The sequence below is a fragment of the Oncorhynchus gorbuscha genome, linkage group LG19, assembly GCF_021184085.1.
Source record: "Oncorhynchus gorbuscha isolate QuinsamMale2020 ecotype Even-year linkage group LG19, OgorEven_v1.0, whole genome shotgun sequence".
NCBI lineage: Eukaryota > Metazoa > Chordata > Actinopteri > Salmoniformes > Salmonidae > Oncorhynchus > Oncorhynchus gorbuscha.
The window spans coordinates 50,625,195-50,640,740 of NC_060191.1; the positions used below are offsets into that span (position 1 = coordinate 50,625,195).

At 46.0% G+C, this 15,546-nt stretch overlaps 1 protein-coding gene across 1 annotated transcript in view; it reads left to right on the forward strand.

The window, feature by feature from the left end:
- Window positions 1–1,201: 1,201 nt before the first annotated feature.
- Window positions 1,202–15,546, forward strand: part of LOC124005435 (membrane-associated phosphatidylinositol transfer protein 3-like) — a 181,133-nt gene continuing 166,788 nt past the window's right edge. Inside the window, 1 exon segment of the mRNA XM_046314702.1 lies at window positions 1,202–1,521. Within this exon segment, the coding sequence (XP_046170658.1) occupies window positions 1,497–1,521 (25 nt within the window). The 5' untranslated portion in view covers window positions 1,202–1,496.

Here is a 15,546-nt window from a genome sequence, read left to right on the forward strand (position 1 = left end):
TGAAACGTAACATATCATAACTAAATGGAGTGTTCGGATTTCCATACAGAATAATACGTAACGCTCTGAGACCAGGTTGCAATATAGCATATTATTTGATAGATATGACAGCCTGTTGTCAGAGTTAGCTGTTTGACAATGTCAGAGCAGGGAAATCTATAAAACATCATAGATTAGGCACTGAATGTCTGAAGCAAGCCTGCCAGCCTTACTCTCCTGTAATGTATTTCTACAGTTCACATACAATAGGCTACATCCCTTATGGTAATGCATCCATTAACTTATCTATTAACTTTTCTGATTATCCATGTATCTAATAACAGTTTGACAGTGTCCGAAATGGCACCCGTTGCCTTTATCGTGCACTACTTTTGACCAGACTAGGACAAAAGTGCACTACGGTGCAAACTATAGTGCACTTTTTAGTGAATAGGGTGCCATTTGGGAATCAACCTACATCCATCATCATCATCATGCAGGCCATTAATGCATGCATCTGATCCATTTGGCTAATAACAGTTTCTCTCAAAAGCAACAGTCCACTCCGCACAAAGCCTAAGATGTGATGTGAGCCGCCTGTGGACCATGAGGAATGTGCTGTGATGCTATGCTGTTGAACTCTGGTTCCAGTATGTTTTATAGCTGGGTCTCTGACCTAACATTGTGGAGGAGCCAAGGCTGCAGGAAATAAAGCTAGAGTCATGACAAGGTGAGAGTCAGTCCTTGCCCTTTAGGCCCCCATCTGTGGCTCGGAGACAGTCATTATCATCATCATGTCTTTAAGGTCAATAAAGAGTCTTTGTCAAGCTATTTGTCATGTCTGCTGCGTGCAGCATACTTATGGTTCAACATACTGAAACATTAGCCTCAGTCTGTTGTGTATAGGTTGTCTTATCTTTATTATTTTACTCTACAATCATGCAGTTGTAACTACACAATTAAGTAGGCAGAAGTGAGATTTTGTAGATATGTGTCATTTTCCAATATGGCTATATTTGTTTCTAGACCTCACATCAACGGTTAGGAATGCATCCCGTGTAATTCAGTTTGCGTCACTGTGTCACTGTGGACTCATTTCTTTTCGCTTGGAATTCCAACTGTGCAGGAGGCGGAGCCTCGTACAACGGACGCCCTTCGGTGGCACACCCGCAAGCCACTGGAGGCAGTCTAACACTGGTTCTTGAAACAGTTGTAGTGATATGGCAGTAGTGGAGGGGAGCGGGCAGTAACGAAGTCTGCACAGATACAAATACTGAAAGTGTGTTTCGTACAAGAGGCAGATCCGCTGGATGTGGGTGCTGAACCAGAAGAGCTCAGCTGCAGAATTCAAGACGAGACAAAAAAGCGCATCCTCACTGCCTCAGGGTTACATATCCTCGGTCTGGCTGGCGTCAAGGTGCGGGTACGAGAGAGTGAGCGCCCACTCGGTCAAACTATCTGACAAAATGACACCCCAATGACTCCGCACCAACCTTGGTAGAGACACATAGGTTGGGATGGCGAAGGAAACGAAAGGGAAAGGTAAGGTGCTCGGTTGAATACCTTTTAATATAGACTACCACATCTGCTCCGATGTCAAAGCCTATGAGGTTAACAGGTAGCATGAGTCTATGTCTTGACCCAAATCATGTAAAAGGATGCGCGCTATAGCCCGTTGCCATTAGACAATCTGTTGGAATGCGTGATGTTTCAGTAGGCTATCCGAATAAAATGCAGCCCGTGTCCTCTGAGATGTTTGTCGAATGGTGTGTTTAGATCATTTTTGTCGATGTTGTCTGAGTATGTTTAATTAAAATTATTTTGACACATTTAAGGTGTGAAACCGTCATCCTTACCATTAACGGCAGGAAAAAGCGCGCACTAAATTTTGATTTGGACCTTGGAAATCACACACACACACACACACACACACACACACACACACACACACACACACACACACACACACACACACACACACACACACACACACACACACACACACACACACACACACACACACACACACACGCACACACACACACGCACACACATAATATTATATATATTATATGAACATATCAAATTATTTGGGCAAACCCTTCTCATTTCCCGAGAGACTCAAACGCTCATTAGTCTTTGTTGACAAGCATGCATTCAATGAATAATTTCCATTCAAGGAAAAATTACATTGTTAGTGGATAGGCTATCATTAGTAGACACTTTTTGTCCTCACAAGTATTTAACAGTATGAAGTTGTGTGGTCTAAAAGTAAAACTGGACAGGTTGAAGCAGGTTGAACTTTATTGTAATGAGTCTTGTCCTGGAGGCAGAAGTGAGCTATTTCCCTTTAGATAGACCAGCTGCAATGTCAAAATGTGTCTTAATTTAAGGTTAGACATTAGGGTTAGGGTTAAAATGAGATTTTATGACTTTATGGCTGTGCCAGCTAGTGACCACTCTGCAGAACTTCCACCAGAACAAGATTCATGATGAAAAACGCTAAGCTGCAGATGAGACAGTTAAATGAATGTTGTAATGAAGGTGTTATAACTGTTTTAACTGCATATTTTCATCATACTTGGTTTGTATCCAGTTGATCACCATGGGGTTCGATACCTTACTGACAGGGGAAGACTGGGACCAGAAATCAACCCTGGGATTTGTAACAAACTGGCCCATTTCTTTCCTCAAGGCCCCCAAACCAGCCTATTTATTTCATTAAGGCCCCCACATGATCCCATTTTTTTGCTTGAGGCCCCTATTATTTACCAAATAATGATAATTTTGCACCCCAAAAATGTCTGCAATACCAGATGGCCAGTCTACCCCTGCTTACTAAATCACCAATTGATACAATTGAAGGGACTGCAATATATCGAGGCTGCTATATAGCATTGCCCAGGGAGAAGTGTTCTGTTGATTATGGAAATTGATAGCCTATTCATGATTCAGTGCATTTAATGAAATATTAAAAAGTCAATGTAGACTAGTTGGTTCACCTTTTATAATGACATTCAGCATTCCACCTCAATCACCTTCAGTTGCACCTTGATAAACCTCATAGCAGGTGATGAAGGTGGCAAGGGAAGGTGATTGACGCGTTGGAATGCTGAATAAATGTTGCAGCTTAATGAATGTGTTTGAGGTAAAGGTAAAAACACAAGAAAGTATCTTGACTGTGTGCGAAATAGTTGGGCCCATCTTTGGTCTAATGAATTTAATTAGATAATGTTCGCATGACAGATTGTGTGCTGTCCAGCTCTATAGTGACTTCAACACATGACGCAATGGGCTTTGGACAGCATGGGTTGTGTGTGTGTCCCAAATTACACCCTATTCTCTATATAGTCCACTACTTTAGACCAGGGCCCCTATAGGGAATATAGGATGTAGACCATGTCAGATTTTGTCCAACTATCCTCAGAGTGATAAAAGATTGAGCGTCTGGTGAGTTCTTTAGAGTGACCCAATCAGACCCATCCTACTTTTGCATTCATCATAACACTCTCTCTGACAGCATTAGTTAGGCTTTTTGAATTGTTTTGATATTTCATGCTTGTTCCATTATATATTTAACCTCAACTCGGGAGACGCGACATACATTGGTTCTTTTCGTGGGATGAATGATAATAAAATACCCATTAGGGTCTTATCATCCAGTTTAGTAAGTCAAGCAGTATCAAATTATACATGACTCCTGGGGGTGCCCAACGTCTCTTTTCGTTGTGCCCAACAACGATGATTTTGTTTTAGGGGTGCAATGATTTGTTATGTAGGTCATTAAAACCATGAAGTCAGGGTAGCAAGTTATTGAGGTTAGTTTCATTTATCTGATAGTATCTGCTGATTGGACCGTGATCTCATGAACTGAACACCAGAGACAGAATTAAAGTGCATACAATAAGGCCAAGTTACGGTCTTACCTAGTCTCGTTCACCCAGGCAGCTCCCTCTTGCCTTGGGATGTGCCAACTTTTTACCAGGCTTTCTGATAATGTCATTAAGATAGCCATGAAATTAGTTTGACAATACAAACAATACCATTTTAAGAATCTCCCTCACCACCTGCCTTACAGGAGGGAGGCTAATGTCCAACCAGGGGGGTACAAGTATCACGGTTAAGGTAAGACCCAAATGCAAACTGTGTTGAAGTAACAATGTTTATTACAGCAACAGGGGCAGGCAAACATCAAGGAAGGCAGGGGTTGATAATCCAGAGTAGTGGGGAAAAGGTACAGGATGGCAGGGGTTGATAATCCAGAGTAGTGGGGAAAAGGTACAGGATGGCAGGGGTTGATAATCCAGAGTAGTGGGGAAAAGGTACAGGAAGGCAGGGGTTGATAATCCAGAGTAGTGGCGAAAAGGTACAGGAAGGCAGGGGTTGATAATCCAGAGTAGTGGGGAAAAGGTACAGGAAGGCAGGGGTTGATAATCCAGAGTAGTGGGGAAAAGGTACAGGAAGGCAGGGGTTGATAATCCAGAGTAGTGGGGAAAAGGTACAGGAAGGCAGGGGTTGATAATCCAGAGTAGTGGGGAAAAGGTACAGGAAGGCAGGTGTTGATAATCCAGAGTAGTGGGGAAAAGGTACAGGAAGGCAGGGGTTGATAATCCAGAGTAGTGGGGAAAAGGTACAGGATGGCAGGGGTTGATAATCCAGAGTAGTGGGGAAAAGGTACAGGATGGCAGGGGTTGATAATCCAGAGTAGTGGGGAAAAGGTACAGGAAGGCAGGGGTTGATAATCCAGAGTAGTGGCGAAAAGGTACAGGAAGGCAGGGGTTGATAATCCAGAGTAGTGGGGAAAAGGTACAGGAAGGCAGGGGTTGATAATCCAGAGTAGTGGGGAAAAGGTACAGGAAGGCAGGGGTTGATAATCCAGAGTAGTGGGGAAAAGGTACAGGAAGGCAGGGGTTGATAATCCAGAGTAGTGGGGAAAAGGTACAGGAAGGCAGTGTTGATAATCCAGAGTAGTGGGGAAAAGGTACAGGAAGGCAGGGGTTGATAATCCAGAGTAGTGGGGAAAAGGTACAGGAAGGCAGGGATTGATAATCCAGAGTAGTGGGGAAAAGGTACAGGAAGGCAGGGGTTGATAATCCAGAGTAGTGGGGAAAAGGTACAGGAAGGCAGGGGTTGATAATCCAGAGTAGTGGGGAAAAGGTACAGGAAGGCAGGGGTTGATAATCCAGAGTAGTGGGGAAAAGGTACAGGAAGGCAGGGGTTGATAATCCAGAGTAGTGGGGAAAAGGTACAGGAAGGCAGGGGTTGATAATCCAGAGTAGTGGGGAAAAGGTACAGGATGGCAGGGGTTGATAATCCAGAGTAGTGGGGAAAAGGTACAGGAAGGCAGGGGTTGATGATCCAGAGTAGTGGGGAAAAGGTACAGGATGGCAGGGGTTGATGATCCAGAGTAGTGGGGAAAAGGTACAGGAAGGCAGGGGTTGATGATCCACAGTAGTGGGGAAAAGGTACAGGATGGCAAGGGGTTGATAATCCAGAGTAGTGGGGAAAAGGTACAGGAAGGCAGGGGTTGATAATCCAGAGTAGTGGGGAAAAGGTACAGGAAGGCAGGGGTTGATAATCCAGAGTAGGAAGGGGAAAAGGTAAAAGGTACAGGAAGGCAGGGGTTGATAATCCAGAGTAGTGGGGAAAAGGTACAGGATGGCAGGGGTTGATAATCCAGAGTAGTGGGGAAAAGGTACAGGATGGCAGGGGTTGATAATCCAGAGTAGTGGGGAAAAGGTACAGGAAGGCAGGGGTTGATAATCCAGAGTAGTGGCGAAAAGGTACAGGAAGGCAGGGGTTGATAATCCAGAGTAGTGGGGAAAAGGTACAGGAAGGCAGGGGTTGATAATCCAGAGTAGTGGGGAAAAGGTACAGGAAGGCAGGGGTTGATAATCCAGAGTAGTGGGGAAAAGGTACAGGAAGGCAGGGGTTGATAATCCAGAGTAGTGGGGAAAAGGTACAGGAAGGCAGGTGTTGATAATCCAGAGTAGTGGGGAAAAGGTACAGGAAGGCAGGGGTTGATAATCCAGAGTAGTGGGGAAAAGGTACAGGAAGGCAGGGATTGATAATCCAGAGTAGTGGGGAAAAGGTACAGGAAGGCAGGGGTTGATAATCCAGAGTAGTGGGGAAAAGGTACAGGAAGGCAGGGGTTGATAATCCAGAGTAGTGGGGAAAAGGTACAGGAAGGCAGGGGTTGATAATCCAGAGTAGTGGGGAAAAGGTACAGGAAGGCAGGGGTTGATAATCCAGAGTAGTGGGGAAAAGGTACAGGAAGGCAGGGGTTGATAATCCAGAGTAGTGGGGAAAAGGTACAGGATGGCAGGGGTTGATAATCCAGAGTAGTGGGGAAAAGGTACAGGAAGGCAGGGGTTGATGATCCAGAGTAGTGGGGAAAAGGTACAGGATGGCAGGGGTTGATGATCCAGAGTAGTGGGGAAAAGGTACAGGAAGGCAGGGGTTGATGATCCACAGTAGTGGGGAAAAGGTACAGGATGGCAAGGGGTTGATAATCCAGAGTAGTGGGGAAAAGGTACAGGAAGGCAGGGGTTGATAATCCAGAGTAGTGGGGAAAAGGTACAGGAAGGCAGGGGTTGATAATCCAGAGTAGTGGGGAAAAGGTACAGGAAGGCAGGGGTTGATAATCCAGAGTAGTGGGGAAAGGTACAGGAAGGCAGGGGGTTGATAATCCAGAGTAGTGGGGAAAAGGTACAGGAAGGCAGGGGTTGATAATCCAGAGTAATGGGGAAAAGGTACAGGATGGCAGGGGTTGATAATCCAGAGTAGTGGGGAAAAGGTACAGGAAGGCAGGGGTTGATAATCCAGAGTAGTGGGGAAAAGGTACAGGATGGCAGGGGTTGATGATCCAGAGTAGTGGGGAAAAGGTACAGGAAGGCAGGGGTTGATAATCCAGAGTAGTGGGGAAAAGGTACAGGAAGGCAGGGGTTGATAATCCAGAGTAGTGGGGAAAAGGTACAGGAAGGCAGGGGTTGATAATCCAGAGTAGTGGGGAAAAGGTACAGAATGGCAGGGGTTGATAATCCAGAGTAGTGGGGAAAATGTACAGGAAGGCAGGGGTTGATAATCCAGAGTAGTGGGGAAAAGGTACAGGAAGGCAGGGGTTGATAATCCAGAGTAGTGGGGAAAAGGTACAGGATGGCAGGGGTTGATAATCCAGAGTAGTGGGGGAAATGTACAGGAAGGCAGGGGTTGATAATCCAGAGTAGTGGGGAAAAGGTACAGGAAGGCATGGGTTGATAATCCAGAGTAGTGGGGAAAAGGTACAGGAAGGCAGGGGTTGATAATCCAGAGTAGTGGGGAAAAGGTACAGGAAGGCAGGGGTTGATGATCCAGAGTAGTGGGGAAAAGGTACAGGATGGCAGGGGTTGATGATCCAGAGTAGTGGGGAAAAGGTACAGGAAGGCAGGGGTTGATAATCCAGAGTAGTGGGGAAAAGGTACAGGAAGGCAGGGGTTGATAATCCAGAGTAGTGGGGAAAAGGTACAGGAAGGCAGGGGTTGATAATCCAGAGTAGTGGGGAAAAGGTACAGGATGGCAGGGGTTGATAATCCAGAGTAGTGGGGAAAATGTACAGGAAGGCAGGGGTTGATAATCCAGAGTAGTGGGGAAAAGGTACAGGAAGGCAGGGGTTGATAATCCAGAGTAGTGGGGAAAAGGTACAGGATGGCAGGGGTTGATAATCCAGAGTAGTGGGGGAAATGTACAGGAAGGCAGGGGTTGATAATCCAGAGTAGTGGGGAAAAGGTACAGGAAGGCAGGGGTTGATAATCCAGAGTAGTGGGGAAAAGGTACAGGATGGCAGGGGTTGATAATCCAGAGTAGTGGGGAAAAGGTACAGGAAGGCAGGGGTTGATAATCCAGAGTAGTGGGGAAAAGGTACAGGAAGGCAGGGGTTGATAATCCAGAGTAGTGGGGAAAAGGTACAGGATGGCAGGGGTTGATAATCCAGAGTAGTGGGGAAAAGGTACAGGAAGGCAGGGGTTGATAATCCAGAGTAGTGGGGAAAAGGTACAGGAAGGCAGGGGTTGATAATCCAGAGTAGTGGGGAAAAGGTACAGGACGGCAGGGGTTGATAATCCAGAGTAGTGGGGAAAAGGTACAGGAAGGCAGGGGTTGATAATCCAGAGTAGTGGGGAAAAGGTACAGGAAGGCAGGGGTTGATAATCCAGAGTAGTGGGGAAAGGGTACAGGAAGGCAGGGGTTGATAATCCAGAGTAGTGGGGAAAAGGTACAGGAAGGCAGGGGTTGATAATCCAGAGTAGTGGGGAAAAGGTACAGGAAGGCAGGGGTTGATAATCCAGAGTAGTGGGGAAAAGGTACAGGAAGGCAGGGGTTGATAATCCAGAGTAGTGGGGAAAAGGTACAGGATGGCAGGGGTTGATAATCCAGAGTAGTGGGGAAAAGGTACAGGATGGCAGGGGTTGATAATCCAGAGTAGTGGGGAAAAGGTACAGGAAGGCAGGGGTCGATAATCCAGAGTAGTTGGGAAAAGGTACAGGAAGGCAAGGGTCGATAATCCAGAGTAGTGGGGAAAAGGTACAGAATGGCAGGGGTTGATAATCCAGAGTAGTGGGGAAAATGTACAGGAAGGCAGGGGTTGATAATCCAGAGTAGTGGGGAAAAGGTACAGGAAGGCAGGGGTTGATAATCCAGAGTAGTGGGGAAAAGGTACAGGATGGCAGGGGTTGATAATCCAGAGTAGTGGGGGAAATGTACAGGAAGGCAGGGGTTGATAATCCAGAGTAGTGGGGAAAAGGTACAGGAAGGCATGGGTTGATAATCCAGAGTAGTGGGGAAAAGGTACAGGAAGGCAGGGGTTGATAATCCAGAGTAGTGGGGAAAAGGTACAGGAAGGCAGGGGTTGATGATCCAGAGTAGTGGGGAAAAGGTACAGGATGGCAGGGGTTGATGATCCAGAGTAGTGGGGAAAAGGTACAGGAAGGCAGGGGTTGATAATCCAGAGTAGTGGGGAAAAGGTACAGGAAGGCAGGGGTTGATAATCCAGAGTAGTGGGGAAAAGGTACACGAAGGCAGGGGTTGATAATCCAGAGTAGTGGGGAAAAGGTACAGGATGGCAGGGGTTGATAATCCAGAGTAGTGGGGAAAATGTACAGGAAGGCAGGGGTTGATAATCCAGAGTAGTGGGGAAAAGGTACAGGAAGGCAGGGGTTGATAATCCAGAGTAGTGGGGAAAAGGTACAGGATGGCAGGGGTTGATAATCCAGAGTAGTGGGGGAAATGTACAGGAAGGCAGGGGTTGATAATCCAGAGTAGTGGGGAAAAGGTACAGGAAGGCAGGGGTTGATAATCCAGAGTAGTGGGGAAAAGGTACAGGATGGCAGGGGTTGATAATCCAGAGTAGTGGGGAAAAGGTACAGGAAGGCAGGGGTTGATAATCCAGAGTAGTGGGGAAAAGGTACAGGAAGGCAGGGGTTGATAATCCAGAGTAGTGGGGAAAAGGTACAGGATGGCAGGGGTTGATAATCCAGAGTAGTGGGGAAAAGGTACAGGAAGGCAGGGGTTGATAATCCAGAGTAGTGGGGAAAAGGTACAGGAAGGCAGGGGTTGATAATCCAGAGTAGTGGGGAAAAGGTACAGGACGGCAGGGGTTGATAATCCAGAGTAGTGGGGAAAAGGTACAGGAAGGCAGGGGTTGATAATCCAGAGTAGTGGGGAAAAGGTACAGGAAGGCAGGGGTTGATAATCCAGAGTAGTGGGGAAAGGGTACAGGAAGGCAGGGGTTGATAATCCAGAGTAGTGGGGAAAAGGTACAGGAAGGCAGGGGTTGATAATCCAGAGTAGTGGGGAAAAGGTACAGGAAGGCAGGGGTTGATAATCCAGAGTAGTGGGGAAAAGGTACAGGAAGGCAGGGGTTGATAATCCAGAGTAGTGGGGAAAAGGTACAGGATGGCAGGGGTTGATAATCCAGAGTAGTGGGGAAAAGGTACAGGATGGCAGGGGTTGATAATCCAGAGTAGTGGGGAAAAGGTACAGGAAGGCAGGGGTCGATAATCCAGAGTAGTTGGGAAAAGGTACAGGAAGGCAAGGGTCGATAATCCAGAGTAGTGGGGAAAAGGTACAGGAAGGCAGGGGTCGATAATCCAGAGTAGTGGGGAAAAGGTACAGGAAGGCAGGGGTCGATAATCCAGAGTAGTGGGGAAAAGGTACAGGATAGCAGGGGTCGATAATCCAGAGTAGTGGGGAAAAGGTACAGGATGGCAGGGGTTGATAATCCAGAGTAGTGGGGAAAAGGTACAGGATGGCAGGGGTTGATAATCCAGAGTAGTGTGGAAAAGGTACAGGATGGCAGGCCGCGGAGACCCAGCACCTCTCTCTGGGCCATAACCCTCCTAGTCAACCAGGTACTGGAATCCCCTGCCCCGAGGTCAAAGGAGGTCCCGGCTTCCAGGGGTGTAGCCGCGGGGCTATTGCGGCGCACCAAACATCTGGCATGGTACATCCTGGTAAATCTCATAGGTCCTGGTACCCCGCTTGACTGGCGGGGTACCAATTTCCAAGCCCCTAGTAAGACGTCCTGCGGCAGGCAGAGCTGACTTCAGGCAATGAGTGTGGCAGAATGGGCTCCAGCCGACGAGCCTGTACAGCGCTCTAATATCCATGGGAATGGAGAGGGGTTGAGTGGGGATAACCAGCTCGGACACCAGGGTAACATCCATGAGACTCATATCAGCCCCCGAGTCGATGAGTACCTGGAGAGACTTGGACTGGACTTGGACTTGGACTCCCCACAGCAGGATGGCATGGAGAGGGGGGCAAGTAAGGGGAGAATAACAATTATCTTTAAGACCCACCAGAGTGCTCTCTCCAACGAATGAGCTAGGTCTCTTGAAGGGACAGGTAGACACAAAATGACCAGCAGTACCGCAATACAGACAACTCTGGGTGTCAAGTCTGTGTACGCGGTCGGCTGGAGACAACCTAGCCCTGCATTGGCTCGGGAAGAGGTGAATCGGTAGTCTTCGGAGGCTCTTGAAGGAACTCGGGTAAGCTCGGATCCTCTCGGGGACATAGACGTCGGGAACTTCCGGAGTTCATCAGATGCAAGGTGGGATCCTTGAGTGAGCGATTGGGACCGCTATCAGACCTCTTCTCCCTCCTACGTTCCCGTATCTTATAGTCGATCCAGATGGTTAAGGTGATGAGGGAGTTGAGATCTGTCGGTAGTTCCCGGGCTGCAAACTCGTCCTTTACTTCCTCCGATAATCCGTGCAGGAATGTGTCGAACAGCGCTTCCGGGATCCAGGCACCCTCCATTCTCTATGCTAGCGTGTGGAAATCCACTGCATAGTCTGCCACACTGAGGGAGTCCTGCCGAAGCTGGAGTAGCTTCCGGGCAGTCTCTCTCCCAGACTCCGGAGGCTCAAACCTTTTTCACCTCCGCCATGAATCCCTCCAGACTAAAGCATACGGCCGACTGTTGTTCCCATACTGCCGTAGCCCAGGCGAGAGCCCTCCCGGACATCAGCGTGATGAGGTATGCTATCTTATAGCGGTCCGAGGGGAAGGAGGAAGGCTGCGAGAAACGCCCGACAGGTGCCCGAGTCTACATTGAAGCGCTCCGGGGAGGTAAGGCAGGCTCAGGGTCAAGGCAGGCAGAAAGGTCAAAACCGGGAAAAACAGAAACAAACGAGAGACAGGCGCAGAGGTGAAAACCGCTGGCAGGCTTGACGAAACAAAAGGAACCTGGCAACAGACAAGCAGAAAACACAGGTATAAATACACAGGGGATAGTGGGGGAAGATGAACGACACCTGGAAGGGTGTGGAGACAAGCACAAAGACAGGTGAAACTAATCAGTGTGTGACAACATGAAGTACACAACGGCTTTGAGATGTGATCCTATAAATACCACAAAAAAGGGAGACTTCCCAATGCACTTGAACAAAACAGCTTGCTAGAGTAACATGCACTTACGCCACTGACTGCTGACTGAAACACAGTGTGTTTGTGTTCCAAATTACACCCCATTCTCTTTATATTGCACTACCTTTGACCAAGGCTCTGACCAAAATAATAGTGTGACATTTGGGACCCCTACACAATGATAGTATATTTTGAACCAGCCCAGGTGTTAGGAGAGGAAGCTCAGCTCTGTATAGTAGAAACCTATCCAGATCACATGCCAGCCATGTCCCAATTGCATCTGCTAATTTATTGAATCAGCTCAATTCGCAGTTGATTCGATGAGTAAAGAGAGATGCAATGGAAGGGAATGAAAGTGAGAGACAGAGGGCGATAGATAGATTAATAGATAGATAGATAGATAGATACATAGATATATACATTTTGAGAGCTCATAAACCACTGGGAATGAACTGATTGAATCGATATTGTTTTCACATCATTTCAACAAAATAATTCAATATGATGTCGTTGCATCAACATGGAAAACAAGCCATCAACGTAATGGAATTTCATATTTTTTTCACCCAACTTTTAATCTAAATTCAATGACATGGTGAAATGTTTTGTTTAATTGACGTTAGTTGATTACTCAACCAAAATTAAATCAAAACTAGACGTTGAAATTACATCTGTGCCCAGTGGGAAATTTGTTCTTCGGAGGTTAGTAGTTCTTGGTACATTGAAGCAGGAAGCTTTTCACTCTGTCACTAGTTTTGCAGTGCAGATCATTCATGCTGTAATATGATTGAGAGGAAAGTATTGCTCCCCAGTTTATAATTGACAATAGATTTATTTGAAACCATTACAGACTAATTTTAATGTAAGTAGCTGTAACTGGAGTCCTTTTTTCAGTTTGTCATAATAGTCACACTATTAGTCACACTATGATGTGAATGATTATCCCCCACTGAGCTAAAGGCAAATCTTTGGCCACAGCCATCATTCCAGCCATGCTCGCTGTTCTGCTCATGAAGATTATTTGAACCCTGCAATGTTTGGACACGCTGGTACAAGATTGATGGCAAACTGCAATATGTATTTCTCCATGGTATATTTTCATTAAATATCGTTGCACCTTTGACTGTAGTGTGTAATCTCTGTGTCAGTGTTCTTTGTAGATAGGATCTTTTTTTATCCTTTTGGTTTCTATACAGTAAAACAACTTGGCCTAGATATAGACTTTATTGTAATCTTTCTTACATTCACACTCATTCTTCTTATCTGCTTCATCGTTACTTGAGATCTGCTTTCTTTCATGACCAAAAAGCAGCTGGGGACCAGTAAGGAAAATTCCTTCTTGACAAGAGGAGATGGGAACATCCATTTTGTTTTTAGCAGAGGCTCTACCAAATATGCCATATCATATGTACTTGGGACATGATGAAACAGCATTTCTGTTTCAGCTTCTCCTTAAAACATTATCTCCTCATTGAAGTGAAGAGCATCAGAGGTTTAGGGGTTACATGCAGTCTTTCACTCTTCAAAATCCACTTGATCAAGACCCTAGGTAGGAGATAGAAGGACACTTCAGGCAGGTACAGTGTCCTCCGTAATTATTGTTGTTTTGGCTCTGTACTCCAGCACTTTGGATTTGAAATGAAGACGCACAAATATTATAACCCCAGACATGCAAACCTCTCACGATTACAATAACAGGAGAGGTTAGCATTTTTGGGGAATGATATTTGTGCTTTTGTAACTCATAATTATTCACGATTCAGTCAGGGCTATCTGTAATCATAGTAGCATCTACATTAATGCCATATCCAAAATTAAATCTAGAATCGGCTTCCTATTTCGCAACAGAGCCTCCTTCACTCACACCGCCAAACATACTCTCGTAAAATTGACTAGGCTAGGCCCCTTACTTCCAGTGAAGGGAAATCTTAACGCTACAGCATTAAAAGACATTCTAGACGGTTCTGCGTTTCCAACTTTGTAGCAACAGTTTGGGGAAGGCCCTTTCCTGTTTCAGAATGACAATGTCCCCATGCACAAAGCGGGGTCCATACAGAAATGGTTTGTAGAGATCGGTGTGGAAGAACTTAACTGGCATGCACAGAGCCCTGAACTCAACCCTGTTGAACACCTTTGGGATGAATTGGAACGCAGACTGTGAGCCAGAGCTAATCACCCAACATCGGTGCTCGACCTCATTAATTCCCTTGTGGCTGAATGGAAGCAAGTCCCTGCAGTAATGTTCCAACATCTAGTGGAAAGCCACCCAGACGAGTGGAGGCTGTTATAGCTGCAAAGGGGAGATCAACTCCATATTAATGCCCATGATTTTGGAATGAGATGTTCGACGAACAGGTGACCACATACTTTTGGTCATGTTGTGGATGTTTTTGGGTGAAATTGTCTTTTTATAGGCTAAATGTATTGTGTTTCAAAAGTGATATTGGATCGATGTTTGGTTGTCAAAGCAGCAAAATATCAACATTTGTAGGAGATTTATGTTCCGTTTGGATAGTTCCATCTCTGTTATGTGCCTTTTACTGAGGAGTGGCTTCCGTCTGGCTACTTATCCAACTGATTCGTTTCTACCTCGATGAAAGTCGAAACATAGCCGTGCTTTTCAGCTTCATGTACCGGTAAATTGAACTGGTCACAGTTGAATTGTTTACATTTTCGGGTGATTATTATGTCTGAATCTCAAAGGCTTTTGTCAGTCTGCAGACAATTAAGCACAGAGACACCAGACAGTCCTTGTCTTCTGTGATTCCTGTTCGTAACACAACCCAGTAAGACCATTTCACTGTTAAAGAAGGGTTTAAGAGGTGAGATGGTGATTATCACAGAAATGACGGTTGAGCAGACAAGTAGCTTTTGTCCTCAGAACTCAGTTTGAGAAAGTAAGCAGTGCCATCAATAACAACCCAGACAAACACATTCCCTAGATAACATTGTTTTCTGCATTCATGGCTTCAGCTGACATCGTTACTGTAATTATCTGATAGTTTTGTTCTTTCATTTATTTTCAGGCATACTCAACATAATAAACTCTGCTTATTGATAAGATCCAAATTGAAAGTGGAAGAAGAATCAAGACCAATGATTGCAGTTGAATATATTAATTTAGAAAGTAATTACGTAGTTTGGTTAATTCTGTATATCTTCTCTGGCAGCTTTGCTGTGTGATGGGCTGAATAATATTAGTGACATTCCTCTGTTCTTCTCAGTCCTCAAACATGTCTTCAGTTTCTCAAACAGCTACCAGCTGCCAACCTGACTGGCTGACAGTGGACTGAAGGACTCAAGGACATTCAGAGACTTGTCCCGAAGCCACTCCTATGTTGTCTTGGCTGTATGCTTTGGGTCGTTGTCCTATTGGAAGGTGAACCTTCGCCCCAGTCTGAGGTCCTGAGCGCTCTGGAGCATGTTTTCATTAAGAATCTATCTCTGTACTTTGCTCCGATCATATTTCCCCTGATCCTGACTAGTCTCCCAGTCCCTGCCGCTGAAAAACATCCCACAGCATGATGCTGCCACCACCATGCTTCACCGTAGGGATGGTGCCAGGTTTCCTCCAGACGTGACGCTTGGCATTCAGACCAGAGAATCTTTTTTCTCATGGTCGGAGAGTCTTTAGGTGCCTTTGGGAAAACTCCAAGTGGACTG